The following is a 12,333-nucleotide window of genomic DNA, read 5'->3' as shown; positions in this document are numbered from 1 at the left end:
TTTGGCTACTCTAAACGGTGCTGGCAGTAGATAACCTTGTATCCACTTGTGAATACATGCTCTTTGAGCTTAAACTTTACTAAGATAGTTCTTGAGTCTGGCTTTAGGTGTCTGTTACTAACTGTAAGGCAGATAGGGCTAGACTGGGAAAAATAGTATATTCTGGCTTTGCGTCATAAAACTGTTGGGGAAAAAAATAAGAATGCCCTCAATCGATTGGCTGATACTCCCACCTACTGTTAGTAGAATCCCAGCTGAACTTTACCACCCCGTTCCAGTCTCTGTGTATCTCACCATCCCATGGCTGAGGTATGTTGTTCCAAGTCTCCCAATTTTTTTAGGAGCACTAAAAATGGTAATAAATAAAATTGTTTCAAGTTTTTATTTAAATTCCAGTTAATATATAGTATAATATTAGTTTCAGGAGTGGAATTTAGAGATGTGTCACTTACATATAACACCCAGTTCTCATCGCAAGTGCCCTCCTTAATTCCCATCACCCATTTACCCCATCCCCCTGCCCACCTCCCCTCCAGCAGCCCTCAGTTGGTTCTCTAGAATTGAGAGTCTTTTATGGTTTGCCTCTCTTCCTCCCACCCCTCACTACATTCATCTCTTTTATTTCTTAAATTCCACATACGAGTGAAATCATGTCTTTATCTCTTGACTTATTTGCTTAGCTTTTTGAAATTCACACAATTGACATTGGGACAATTCACAGAGTCCTAGTTCACCAGTTTTACATGCAGTCCTTTATATGTGTGTATAGTTCTCATCAATCTTACCATGTGTAGACTGATGTAACCAACATAATCAAGACACACGACTACAAACCGTAAGTGGCTCAATCATGGGAAACAAACTGAGGGCTGCTGGAGGGGAGCAGGGTGAGGGGGATGGGGTAACTGGGTGATGGACATTAAGGAGGAAAAGTGATGAACACTGGGTGTTATGTAAGACTGATGAATCACTGACCTCTACCTCTGAAACTAATACATTGTATGTAAATTAATCGAATTTAAATTTAGAGAGACGCACAACTATTACCCACCATCAGGCTCTGTGCCATGTTTTCCCTTTATAGCTGTCCCTAACCCTATCCCCCACCTTTAACCCCTGGCAACCACTAATCTATTCTCTTAGTCCCCTCTAATTTTGTTATGTCAAGAATATTATATAAATGAAATCATATAGCGTGTGACCTTTTGAAATTGGCCTTTTCCACTCAATGCGATTCCCCTGAGATCCAGTCAAGTTCTTGCACGTGTCAGTAATTTATTCCTTCTTAATGCTACTTAGCCCTCCATGATACGGAGCAGTAAACTGTAAATGATAAAGTAAACATCATCATTTGGGCCTGGTTTTTGGTAGATGATGTTTTGGTGTCCTGTCTTAAGAACTCTTCAAGCCCAAAGATTTTATCATATGTTATCTTCTAAATGTTTATAATTTTATGCTGTACATTTAAATCTATATCCCTTTTGAGTTGTTTTTTTTTTTTAAGAGTTACCCATTAGAGTGTGCGAGTGGAGGTGCAGGCGGGGAGAGGCAGACAGTCTTAAGCAGACTCCGTGCTGAGCGGGGAGCCCGACGCAGGGATCCATCGCAGAACCCTGAAGTCACCACCTGAGCCGAAATCAAGAGTCGGCTGCCCAACTGACTGAACCACCCAGGTGCCCCTCGAGATTTTGTGTGTGTGTGTGTAAGGTATGAGGTTCAGATAAAGTTCTTTTTTTTTTTCCTGCCAGAGGATTGGGTGATATATTATGTATCTCTTTGAATGTTGTGTTGGTATAACAAATCCGTGTATGCGGTGAAGGGATACAGGTATAGACAAGATACATATTTATACAAATGGAATGTTGTTACAAAACAAATGTCTTCAAAGGAAGGATGGAGCTGGATGTAAAACTGGATGTTACTCATATCTATGAATGGAATATTGCCTAACAATATTTTAAAGAAGTAAATACAAAATTGAATGATAGGTTAATTATCTGAATAGTACATGGATAGATTAAAAGCTGCGATAACATAGGGCTGTATTTTCTCTAAGTGAGTTTCCTAACGAAAGAACAGAACTGTACACAAGATGGAATGAATCACTTGTCTCTGTTAAGAATGTTGATACAACAGGGCGCCTAAGTGGCTCAGTCGGTTAAGCAGCTGCCTTCAGCTCAGGTCATGATCCCAGGGTCCTGGGAGTGAGCCCCTCATCAGCCTCTCTGCTCTGCAGAGAGCCTGTTTCTCTCTCTCCCTCTGCTGCTCCCCCTGCTTGTGCGCACGCTCTGTCAAATAAATAAAATCTTAAAAAAAAAAAAAGTTGATACAACAAAAATGAATTGCCCCACTGTGGTCCTTGAAACTAACCTGTTTTATTTAATGGACATTCCATACACCCAAGCGGTTGTAACAGGTACTGCAATTATTATTCGTATTACACGAATAGATGTTTCAAGTATGTGTGGTACTTCTTTTGATGGTAAGAAGTGTTCCTGTTGGGCAGATCTACAGTGAGGACAGTGCCAGTGGGTTGAGTGTCCATGTGGGACCCGGCAGGCACCCCAGCCCGGCCCTGCGGTGTGGGGGAAGCAGTACAGGATGGGGGAAGAGCACTGATGGAAGAGCCGGTACAGGCAGGAACGCTTCAGACCCCCTTCCCGCAGGCTGTCCACACTGCCTCCCCCTCTTACCACCAGTCCTGGTGAGCCTTTTCAACTGCAGGCGTTCCTGACAATGATACAGGGGGCAGCCTGTGGCAAAGGGATGTGGGCGAAGGCTACTCCTGGGGTTTTGGCCTTGGTGTCCCTGGAAGAGGAGAGCACACAGAGAAGCTGATGGGTGTGGAGGCAGAGATGGGAGTAATGTGTCTACCGGCCAAGGAATGCCAAGGACCATGTGTAACCACCAGAAGCTGGGACACAGGCATGGCCCAGATTCTCCGGCAGAGCCTCCAGCAGGAATCTACTGCCAGCACCTTGAGTTTGGACTTCTGGCTTCCTGAACTGTGAAAATGCACGTCTGTTCTATGCTACCCAGTTTGTGGCAGCTTTTACAGCGACCTCAGGAAGCCAAGCGCACTGAGGCTCAGCTCCTTACAGAGCACATACTAACCAGCATGGGTTCTAAGTGTTTGAGGCCCCCACATGGATAGAAGGTAATACTGAGATTGGTGAGGAGGCCTAGATTGGCTGTAAGGGAAACAAACCACTTAATTAACCCTTCCCCACACTTCCTTTTCCTTCCCACGTGGTGCAGTGTTCTATCTGAAACATCAAATACCACTTTTTGAAGGCAAAGGCGAGAAGTGAGGGCACGTCCTCTACCTGGGACCAGTTTCTGCGCACATCCCTTTCAGCCTGTGGCCCACAGCTCCCGAGGACCTCGAAGAGATCAGCACTGGGACCCACTCATCAGCTGCAGCTTCTGAATCCGCATCTCCTACACCTCAAACCCCACGAACTTGCGGCGGATGAGGAAGGCACAGGCAGTGCTGAGGAGGTGGCCAGGCCACTGTAACCCCGGCCCCACGCAGCCGCCCAGTGCAGGAGGAAAGGAATTGCCCGGGGTGAGCGGTCAAGGTCTTGCTTAAGACCAGTCCTCAGGAGGCCGAACAGAGCCGAGCAGACCTCACCACACCCTCTGTTCTGCGGCCTCACACCCATCATCACGTACGAAGGTTGTTAAGCTGGCGTTTTTCAGTTTCTCTAAGACAGAGCCGTGGCTTTCACCTCTTCCCAAGCCCTCCCCTCCCCCAGCACCAGAGGGAAGGCAGCACCTTTAATACAGGCCTGTGTGGACAGCATGACAGGACGCAACAAGTGGCTTTTCCAATCCTCACCGGCCCCAGCCTAGACTACCAAATGGCTGGAATCCAGAAGCGGGAGGCAGGGATGGGATTCATTGCAGTTCTCAGGAATCCTAAGGCTTTGGGGCTCTGGAAGAATAGATCTGGGAGGCATAGGCTCCAGGAGACACTCAGTGAGAAAGTGGAAGGTAAGCTTCAAGCAAAGTGTTCATTTTTCTCAGTCTTTTTTTTTTTTTTTTTTTTTTAACTAAGGAGCTTAATAAGGAGAAAAAAGAAGTCAAGAGCTGGGAAACTCCCTGAGTCCGGGTTATGTGGTTTACTCTAACAATTTTCTGTGCCACCATTTCCAGAGGAGGGTGGTTCTGAAGCTCTAGGTCACTAGCCACATGGCTAGTGAGAAAAGGTGTAATGGGGCTGGAAAAGCGTGCTCGCTGCTGTTCTCAGCTTGGAGATTTTATGCGTATTGGGCTCGTCAGGATTTGCCTCCCACCCCTCATATCCTATAAACTTAAGATCAAGAGGGAGAGCTTCTAGAAAAGAAAAACCCAGGTGAAGGTGGCACTGAAGGCACCGGAGGGGAGAGAAGGAGTCCTCAGGAGTCCTGGAGACCCTCTCCTAGAACAGTGCTCTTCTCTTAACACCATCAGGAAATTGCTGACACACCCAGGCACAATCCCTTCCTGCCACATGGCCCCTTCAGAGGATCAAGGGTCAGGACTCATGCTGCTGCCGGCTCACAGATCACCTGGTCAAAGTTGTTTCTGTGCTGCCATTCTTGGCGGCTCTCAGTCTGGCCAGGGATCGAAGCACTGGACAACTCCCTCCAGGTCACATTCTACAAGTGCACTCTCCCACCCACCACCCTGTACCCACCCATCACACTCCCTGCCCTTCATCAAATCTGACGTGCCCTACCTGCAGGACTACATGCTCAGTGAAATACAGAGACAAATATCACATGCTCTCACTTATATGTGGAATATAAAGTTGAACTCAAGGAAAAAGAATGGTGGTTGGCCAGCCTGGGGTGTGGGGGAAATGAGGAGATGTTGGTCAAAGGGTATAAACTCTTATTAAGATGAGGAAGTTCTGAAGACCTAATGTATAGTATTAGTTAATAGTAACATTCTGTATACTTGAAATTTACCAAGAGATTAGATCTCAAATGTCCTTATCGTACATTAAAAATGTTAACTATGTAAAGTGATGGGTATTACTGTGGTAATCATTTCACAACGCCTATGTATACCAAAACGCACTGTATACCTTTTATAGCGGTATGAATTTTGGTCTTTTACTTGCTGCTGTTTCCCCAGCAGCTAAAACAGTTCCTGGCACATATATCACACTTAATAAGTATCATACGAGTCAATGAGTGGATCTCATTTTATTCTCACGCAATCCTGTGAGCAGATGGCTTCATTCATTCCATTATTACTCTGCCAGACCCCATGCTATGGAGGGGATCCAGCAGCGACCATGAGACCGATACAAGGCCCCTTCCCTCGTGGGTCTTGAAGTAGGCAGAAAATACGCAAAGAAATACAGTAATAACAAATTCTGATGAGGCTAGAAAGGGGCAGTACAAAGTGCTCCACGCCGCGTGCTGTGCAGCTGTCATTTCAGTCTCTGCTCACAACGGCATCCTTCAGCAGCTGTTATGGAGGAAACTGAAACCCAGAGAGCAGATTCTGTCCAAGATCTCCAATTCAAACCCAGGTCTGCTTCACTCCACAGGTCTGCTTCACTCCACAGGTCTGCCTTGCATTTGATCCCTAGAGAGGAAATTAGTCACACTCCTGAGTTACAGGCCAAAAACAACTTAGAAGCTTGGAGACACAGGTGTCACACTCCCCAGAGGGGGTGTCTCCCCTTGGGGTCTTCATAGTTCCTACTAATGAGCCCACACGTCTGAATCCCTTCCCTCGAGGAAGGACATTACAGGGACTTTGAGATAAGACTCAGGAAGTGGCAAGGGACAGGTTAAGATTTCACTTTCCCAGGAGAGAAAAATATAAGAATTCAGTCCACATTTGAAGCCAAAGTGTTCTCTGTCATTGTGGATTTTCCCTTTCTCGCTCTCCCACCAAAACACTTGGAAGTTTTTGCAAGAAGGAAGAATAGGAGGGTGAAAAGCTTTCTTTCGGTGCCCATGGCTCCAAACCTCTTGTCATCCGAGGCAGGTTCAGATGGTCAGTGGAGCAATCGTATGTCCAGGGCCAACCAGAGCAGCTCACGGTAACAGCCCCTGTCACAGCTCTCACCTATCCAGAACTCCTGAGGGTCCAGGCTCTGCTCTAACCTGTTCACATGAACTATGCCCTATGTAAAGGATCTCACTATCATCATCCCCATTTACAGATGAGCACACCGATACTCCAAGTAGCTGTCACTTGCTCACAAATAGCTCTTGTTCCTCAACACTATGGTGAAGAGCATTTTATGTTCGTTTTGGCTGGAGTCTGGGAAGACATCCACATACTAGGTGGCTGGGCTGATGCTTAGTCTCTGTCTGAGCATGGGATACTCGCACCCAACCTCACAGATGGGAAAACGTACCCCCAGGCCTCACACTGGAGGACAGATCAAGAGGTGGAAAGGGTACCCCACCAAGAGGAATTAGAATTACACATGCCCATAATCCCGTGAAGCCAATATTAACACTCAAGTCTAGCCTGGCCCCAGGGCTTATGCCAAGGAGCGGGCCTGGTCTGGGTAGCCCAGACTGAGCCGATGGGACGTCCAGGCCGGCTGGTCCCACTCTCGCGGGGACCCCCTTCCCGCGGCTCCGCGCGCGAACCAAACAGCATCCCGAGAGGACGGAGAACGCCTGCGCAAGACAGAAGGTGACACCGCGGCGCTAGGTGTCAGGCTCCCAGTCCCAGCACCCTGCAGCCCGCAGCCACGGCGCCCAAACTGGGCCACCCCAACGGCGACACGCTGAGGGACCACAACAGCCGCCCGCCACCAGCTCCGGGCGGGTGGCTACGAGCGCGCGCGGCATCCTCCTCCCCTTATTTCCGGCGCGGCCACAGCAAGCCGGATGTAGAAAGGTGTAGAGCAACCGAGCCGTGGGGGGGGGGGGGGGTCAGCAAATGGCTGCGCAGGCGCCGTCAATACAGGCGGGCCGGAAGGAGAGACAGGGCGCCGCCATGACAGGTTGGGCCTAAAGGGAATGGAGCTTTTCGGCTCTGAGACCGGAAAAAACGAGGCAAGGACAGCCGAGCTGGGCGCCGCCATGACAACCTGTACCGGAAAGGGCGGGGCTGTCCTCCCCGACTGATCCCTACCGTGCACCGGCCTCGATATGTGAGTAGCGGGAGCGCCTACCCCGGATATGCCGCCGCACCCCCTCTCTTCCCGTGACCTGGACCTAGGCCAGCACTCTGGGAGAAGGGATTGGCTTCTTTGTACCTCGGAGATCCGACCCTTGGGATTCAGTGCAGTCCATTACAAGTCTCATCCTTCCGCTTGTCTAGGCCCCGCCCCCTGCGCGTTTAGACCCCGCCCCTCTTCCTCTTGGTAACTGGGAACTTGTCAGGTCCACTCTTAACACCCACGCACTCCCTGTCCCTAGGACCCCAGGCACGGTCCACCACCTCGCACCCCTAGGACTCCAGAATTGTCGCGGGACCTCTATGATTCTTAGACCCGTTCTTAGAGCTCCAAGTTCATCCCCCTAGATCACCTAACCATACCTTTTGAACCTTCGGATCTGCGCTGTATCTCAGACCTCACCTGTAGCGCCCACAGACTTGTTCCTAGACCACCGGTCCCGCTCTAGATTTCCAGATCTTGTTCCCAAGAGCTTACTTGTAGGTACCTCCAGATCTACCCCAGAGCCCTAACCTCATCCACATCATACCCCTAGAACTCTGAGACTCACCCCGGGACTCCCAAACCCACCCCAGGGCTTCAAGTCTCACCTCCAGTACCCCTGTCCTCAGGCCTAACCTTTAAGACTCTGGTCACTAGACCCTTCCCCAGGACCCAAGACCTTACGACTTGGCGTTCTAAACCTCTTTTTAGGATTTCCAAACCCCTTTGGGTCTCCCAGGTTTTTCCTTAGAACTCAAGATTTTACTTCTTTTTTTTTTTTTTTAAGATTTTATTTATTTATTCAACAGAGATAGAGACAGCCAGTGAGAGAGGGAACACAAGCAGGGGGAGTGGGAGAGGAAGAAGCAGGCTCATAGCGGAGGAGCCTGATGTGGGGCTCGATCCCACAATGCCGGGATCACGCCCTGAGCCGAAGGCAGACGCTTAACCGCTGTGCCACCCAGGTGCCCCTCAAGATCTTGTTTCTAAGGCCCTATCGAGGGATGCCTGGACTCCAAGACACTTCTCCCAGGACCTCAAAGCTTGCCTTTGAGTGATTAGACTTTTTTGGGGAAAGATCTCCACCAATTTCCCAGAAGCCCCCAGCCTGTTCCACAATCCCCGGGACTCATGCCTTACCTCCCCCTCCGTCTCCCTGGCCGTGTCCCAGGATTCTTCAGACTCCCGGATCTGCCCAAGATCCCTAGTGTTGTTCCCCGCTCCACCCTCCTACTGAGATCAGAACTCCCTTTCTTGTCTGTTGCCTGGAATTATCCTCAGCCCACCATATCCCACAGGCAGGCGGCCCTGGAGGTCACTGCTCGCTACTGTGGCCGGGAGCTGGAACAATATGGCCAGTGTGTGGCAGCCAAGCCTGAGTCATGGCAGCGGGACTGTCACCACCTTAAGATGAGTATTGCTCAATGCACGTCCTCCCAGTGAGTGTGGGCAAGAATGGTACGGGGGTGGGGGGTGGGGTGGAGTGGAAGTCTGAATGCCTGAAATGCCCTTCCTCCACAGCCCAATCATCCGTCAGATCCGCCAGGCCTGTGCTGAGCCTTTTGAGGCCTTCGAGGAGTGTCTTCGACAGAATGAGGCAGCCGTGGGCAACTGTGCAGAGCATGTGCGCCGCTTCCTGCAGTGTGCCGAGCAGGTGCAGCCAACTGTGGAGGTGAGGCGGGGGGGGGGGGGGCTCATCAGTCCTCACCCCCTTCATCCCTGTAGCTGCTCAGAATAAAGGCCTGGGAGTTAGCCTTAGCCCCCCTACCCCCACACAGACCTGCACCGTGTATCGGGATCCAGAACGTGACCACCTCTTGCCCCTTGCCATACCCCCTGCTGAGTCCAGATACCTCCCCGACCTGTTCACCTCCAGGATACCCACCCCAGCCTTTTCCCTGACTCTCTGAATCCGCTCTTACTTGCCCTCCACACAGTGGCCAGAGAGAACATCGAGGAACTGAAAACTAGTCACATTACATATTTGCTTAGAGCTCTTCAATAGCTTCCCATTCACATTGAGAACAAAATCCCAGGTCCTTGGTGGGTTCTCTGTGTTCTTCCCTAGGCCTCCTTCCATCCGCCTCCTTCCTTACCTGCTCTCTTGTCCCCTTCCTCACTGCTCCTCAGCTGTACTGGGGGAGGGGGTGAGGAGGGGCAAGCGAGTCGCACTGTCTCTAATGTGTACAATACGTAAACAGATACGCAGTATAACTATGGGATTAAGATTTCAGGGACGGCTGCAATTTTTAAAAGCTGTCTTAAAAGACCCCTTGGGGGGCAATAATAAAAACAAAGTTGAGAAGTGCTACTTGTGATGTTTACTGCACCCCCTAAGGCAAAAGTCCCTTCTCGCACCACCTCCCTCTTAACACTCTCTCCTTTGAGTCTCTTGCTCTGTAGTATCGCTTTCAACCCATTCTCCGTGATGGTCCCAGAGCCATCCCAGGGGAAGTCTGACCATGTTCTGCTTCACTTAGTTATTTTATTTATTTCATTTTTTTGAGAGAGAAAGAGAGTACGAGTGGAGAGAGGGAGAAAGGGACTCCTAAGCAGGCTCCACACTGACTCGGGGCTCAATCTCACAACCCTGAGGTCATGACCTGAGCCAGAATCAAGAGTCGGACACTTAATCAACTGAGCCACCCAGGCACCCCATGTTGTTTCACTTAAAAACCTTTTGGTTGATTGTCTGCCTTCAGCTCAGGTCATGACCCCAGGGCCCTGGGATCGAGCCCCGAGTCAGGCTCCCTGCGGGGAGGGGAGTCTGCTTCTCCCTCTCCCTCTGCCACTCCCCGTGCTTGTGCGCTCTCTCTCTCTGTCTCTCTGTGTCAAATTAATAAGGTCTTTAAAAAAACCCATAAACAAAAACAAAAAAAGCTTTCCATGGCTCCTTACTTCCATCAGGCCAAATCTAAATTCCGGCAGCCTATAGGACCCTGCATGGTGTGGGCTCTGCCCCCCCATCCCCCACTCCACCCCCTGCTCCCCACTTTCTACCTCAAGCTCTGTGTTCCAGCCCCAGTGAACGTGCAGTTACTCAAGTGCATGTCTCTCCCACCGGCAGGCTTTTATCCAACTGTTTCCTTCTGCTTGGACTGCCTCCCTAGGCCACCTGGCTACTTGCTATTCTAGCTTAGGTATCATTCCCTCCGAAAGCCTCCCTGCTGGCCCATCCTCGTCCCCAGGCCCCCATGGTCTCTGAGCTCCCTTCATCATGGCTTATATCTTACTGCCTTGTAACTGCCTCATTCCCATTGCCTGTCTCAGAGGAGGTCTTTGCTAAAGATGGAGGAGATACCCTTCTACCAGGCGCTGTGGTCCTTGTTTTGTTTTAATAAGGTAGCAGTAAGTGAAAGGTTCAGGCCCTAGGAGCAGACACCAGCAGGAAGGACTTTTAATTCTTAGAAATGACTTAGTAACGATTGCATACTGTTCACATTAGTTTCTTGATCTGTGTATTGGCTCTATGTTAGTCATATATTCTTTCTTTGAAGTTTTTTGGGCATCTGAACAGTAAAGACCTCACCTTCCCATCTCAGGGCTCGTTGTTCCCACCCTGGTTAAGCAGCCAGCCTCTCCCTGGTCTTCCTGTGGCCATCCTGCGCCCAAATCTGCTCTCCCCTGGCAGCCAGAGGACCTCGTAAAAATGGAAATGAGGTCACATCTCTCCCCTTTACGGCCTCGTCGTGGCTCCTGAGTGCACTCAGAGTAATCATCACCACACCTGGCCCTCCTCGCCGTCCTCCTCCTCCCGGGTGATGGCATCCCAGCTGCAGTGTACCCGCACCGATTGCAGGAGGGGAGATTCGGGCCACCTCTGTGCTCTGCTCTGCACAGTGGCAGACACACAACAGTCTCATCGCACAGAACATGATACAAGGACATCTTATGTTCATGTCGCTGACGATCTGAGATGCTACTTTTACCTCCCCCTCCACACCTTGCTCTTTATCCTGATTTACTTTTCTTTGTAGAAATTTTCCAGTTGACATCTTTTCATTTGTTTATTTGTTGTCTGTCTCTTCCTAGGGTGAGAGGTTTGTGCCTGCTTCATCCATTGCCCTGTAACAATGCCAGGCACACAGCAGGTGCTCAGTAAATACAGCACGTGGTGCCTTCACCGCGCCCAGTGACAGTTCACTGTCAGACGTGTTCACATGGCAGACAGCCAAGGTCATCACCTGATACCCTCTCCCTCCAGACTCTGGACTTGGCAAGGGCAGCCTCTGCTGTGTCCACATAATCTCCCCAGTGGTGGCCCCAAGGCCAGACACAAAATAGGTGCTAGTAGATGTTCCTGTGTTTTTTCCACAGGCAAAGCCACTTCCTGCCTCCTGAGGACTCTGTGAACCACAGGAAAACTGGACACGAGTGACTGGCCACTTGATGTCCCCAGCCCTGAAGAGTGGTCAGGTGGAGTCATGAGGGGCCTGCATGTGAGTCTGGCTTCTCTGGACAGCAGGACTCACAATAAATAAAGACTCTGTGTACCAGGCTTTGACTTCTGCTTCAGAAGCTGAGGGGGCCCTGGAGAGCTGGCTGGGCGGAAACCCTGTTCCTCTGTTCCCCAGCTTCACGCAGTGTGCCGAGGAAGGGCCTGCTCGCTGGGGTTAGGATGACCCCTCTTCCCTCGTTATCGCTGCCAACAGCCGCTTCCTGTCTCCTGCTGCCCAGATATGGGGAAAGGCTCTTTCTCCCTTCCACTCGGTGTTTCCCGAGTCTCCATTGAGTGTTTCCTTGAGGTCAGGGGGCAATAATATCACACTTCTTTTCCTCCTGGGTTTTGAGCCAGTTGCGTGATAGACACGGGCACTAGGCAACGGGGATGAAAATACCGGCTTCATTACTGAGAATCGCTGCCTCGAGGGCTGTGGCTTAGAGTCTGCTGTCCTGGACTTCTGTTCTGTCTTGGTTTGTGTTCTTTCAGAATCCAGCCCTGAGAATTGGAGTGCAGATAGTGAGTCCAAAAACGTTTGGATGGGAGTGGAGAGGTGAGACAGAGAGGAAGGCAGCCAATAAAAGGCGCATTATCAAGCCGGTTACCACGGTGGGCAGTGGGCTCGATCCAAGGGACAAGGAGGTTGGGGTCTAGGTCGCCAGCTGCCTGTCCGTCACTGGCGCAGTTTTCGTGGGCACTGACTGTGTAGCATTCCTGCCTGCCCCGTGTGTGGTCACGTGCCCTGCCATCAAATGAGTCCTGAGCG

The 12,333-nt window shown here is 50.4% G+C and overlaps 1 protein-coding gene and 1 long non-coding RNA gene across 3 annotated transcripts; one reads left to right on the top strand and one right to left on the bottom strand.

Annotated features, from left to right (window-relative positions):
• Window positions 1-5,176: 5,176 nt before the first annotated feature.
• LOC123799748 (uncharacterized) lies at window positions 5,177-7,298 on the bottom strand. The gene is made up of 2 exons (XR_006781685.2): window positions 7,223-7,298; window positions 5,177-5,583 (listed from the first exon to the last, which is right to left on the bottom strand). It is a non-coding gene; the product is annotated as an uncharacterized LOC123799748 (long non-coding RNA).
• Window positions 6,948-11,624, top strand: CHCHD5 (coiled-coil-helix-coiled-coil-helix domain containing 5). 2 transcript variants are annotated; one of them, XM_045808923.2, is made up of 4 exons: window positions 6,948-7,117; window positions 8,425-8,565; window positions 8,648-8,798; window positions 11,444-11,624. In XM_045808923.2, coding segments are annotated over exons 1-4 (318 nt in total). In that variant the 5' UTR covers window positions 6,948-7,115; the 3' UTR covers window positions 11,468-11,624. The 2 variants fall into 2 exon arrangements, with proteins under 2 accessions (XP_045664879.1, XP_045664880.1); XM_045808924.2 differs by having other exon boundaries at window positions 8,408-8,565.
• Window positions 11,625-12,333: the final 709 nt, after the last annotated feature.

This window comes from Ursus americanus, chromosome 7, assembly GCF_024610735.1.
Source record: "Ursus americanus isolate L20-20 chromosome 7, mUrsAme1.1.p, whole genome shotgun sequence".
Classification (NCBI taxonomy): Eukaryota; Metazoa; Chordata; class Mammalia; order Carnivora; family Ursidae; genus Ursus; species Ursus americanus.
The sequence above is the reverse complement of the archived record's forward strand: the minus strand, read 5'-3'. Positions and strand labels throughout refer to the sequence as shown.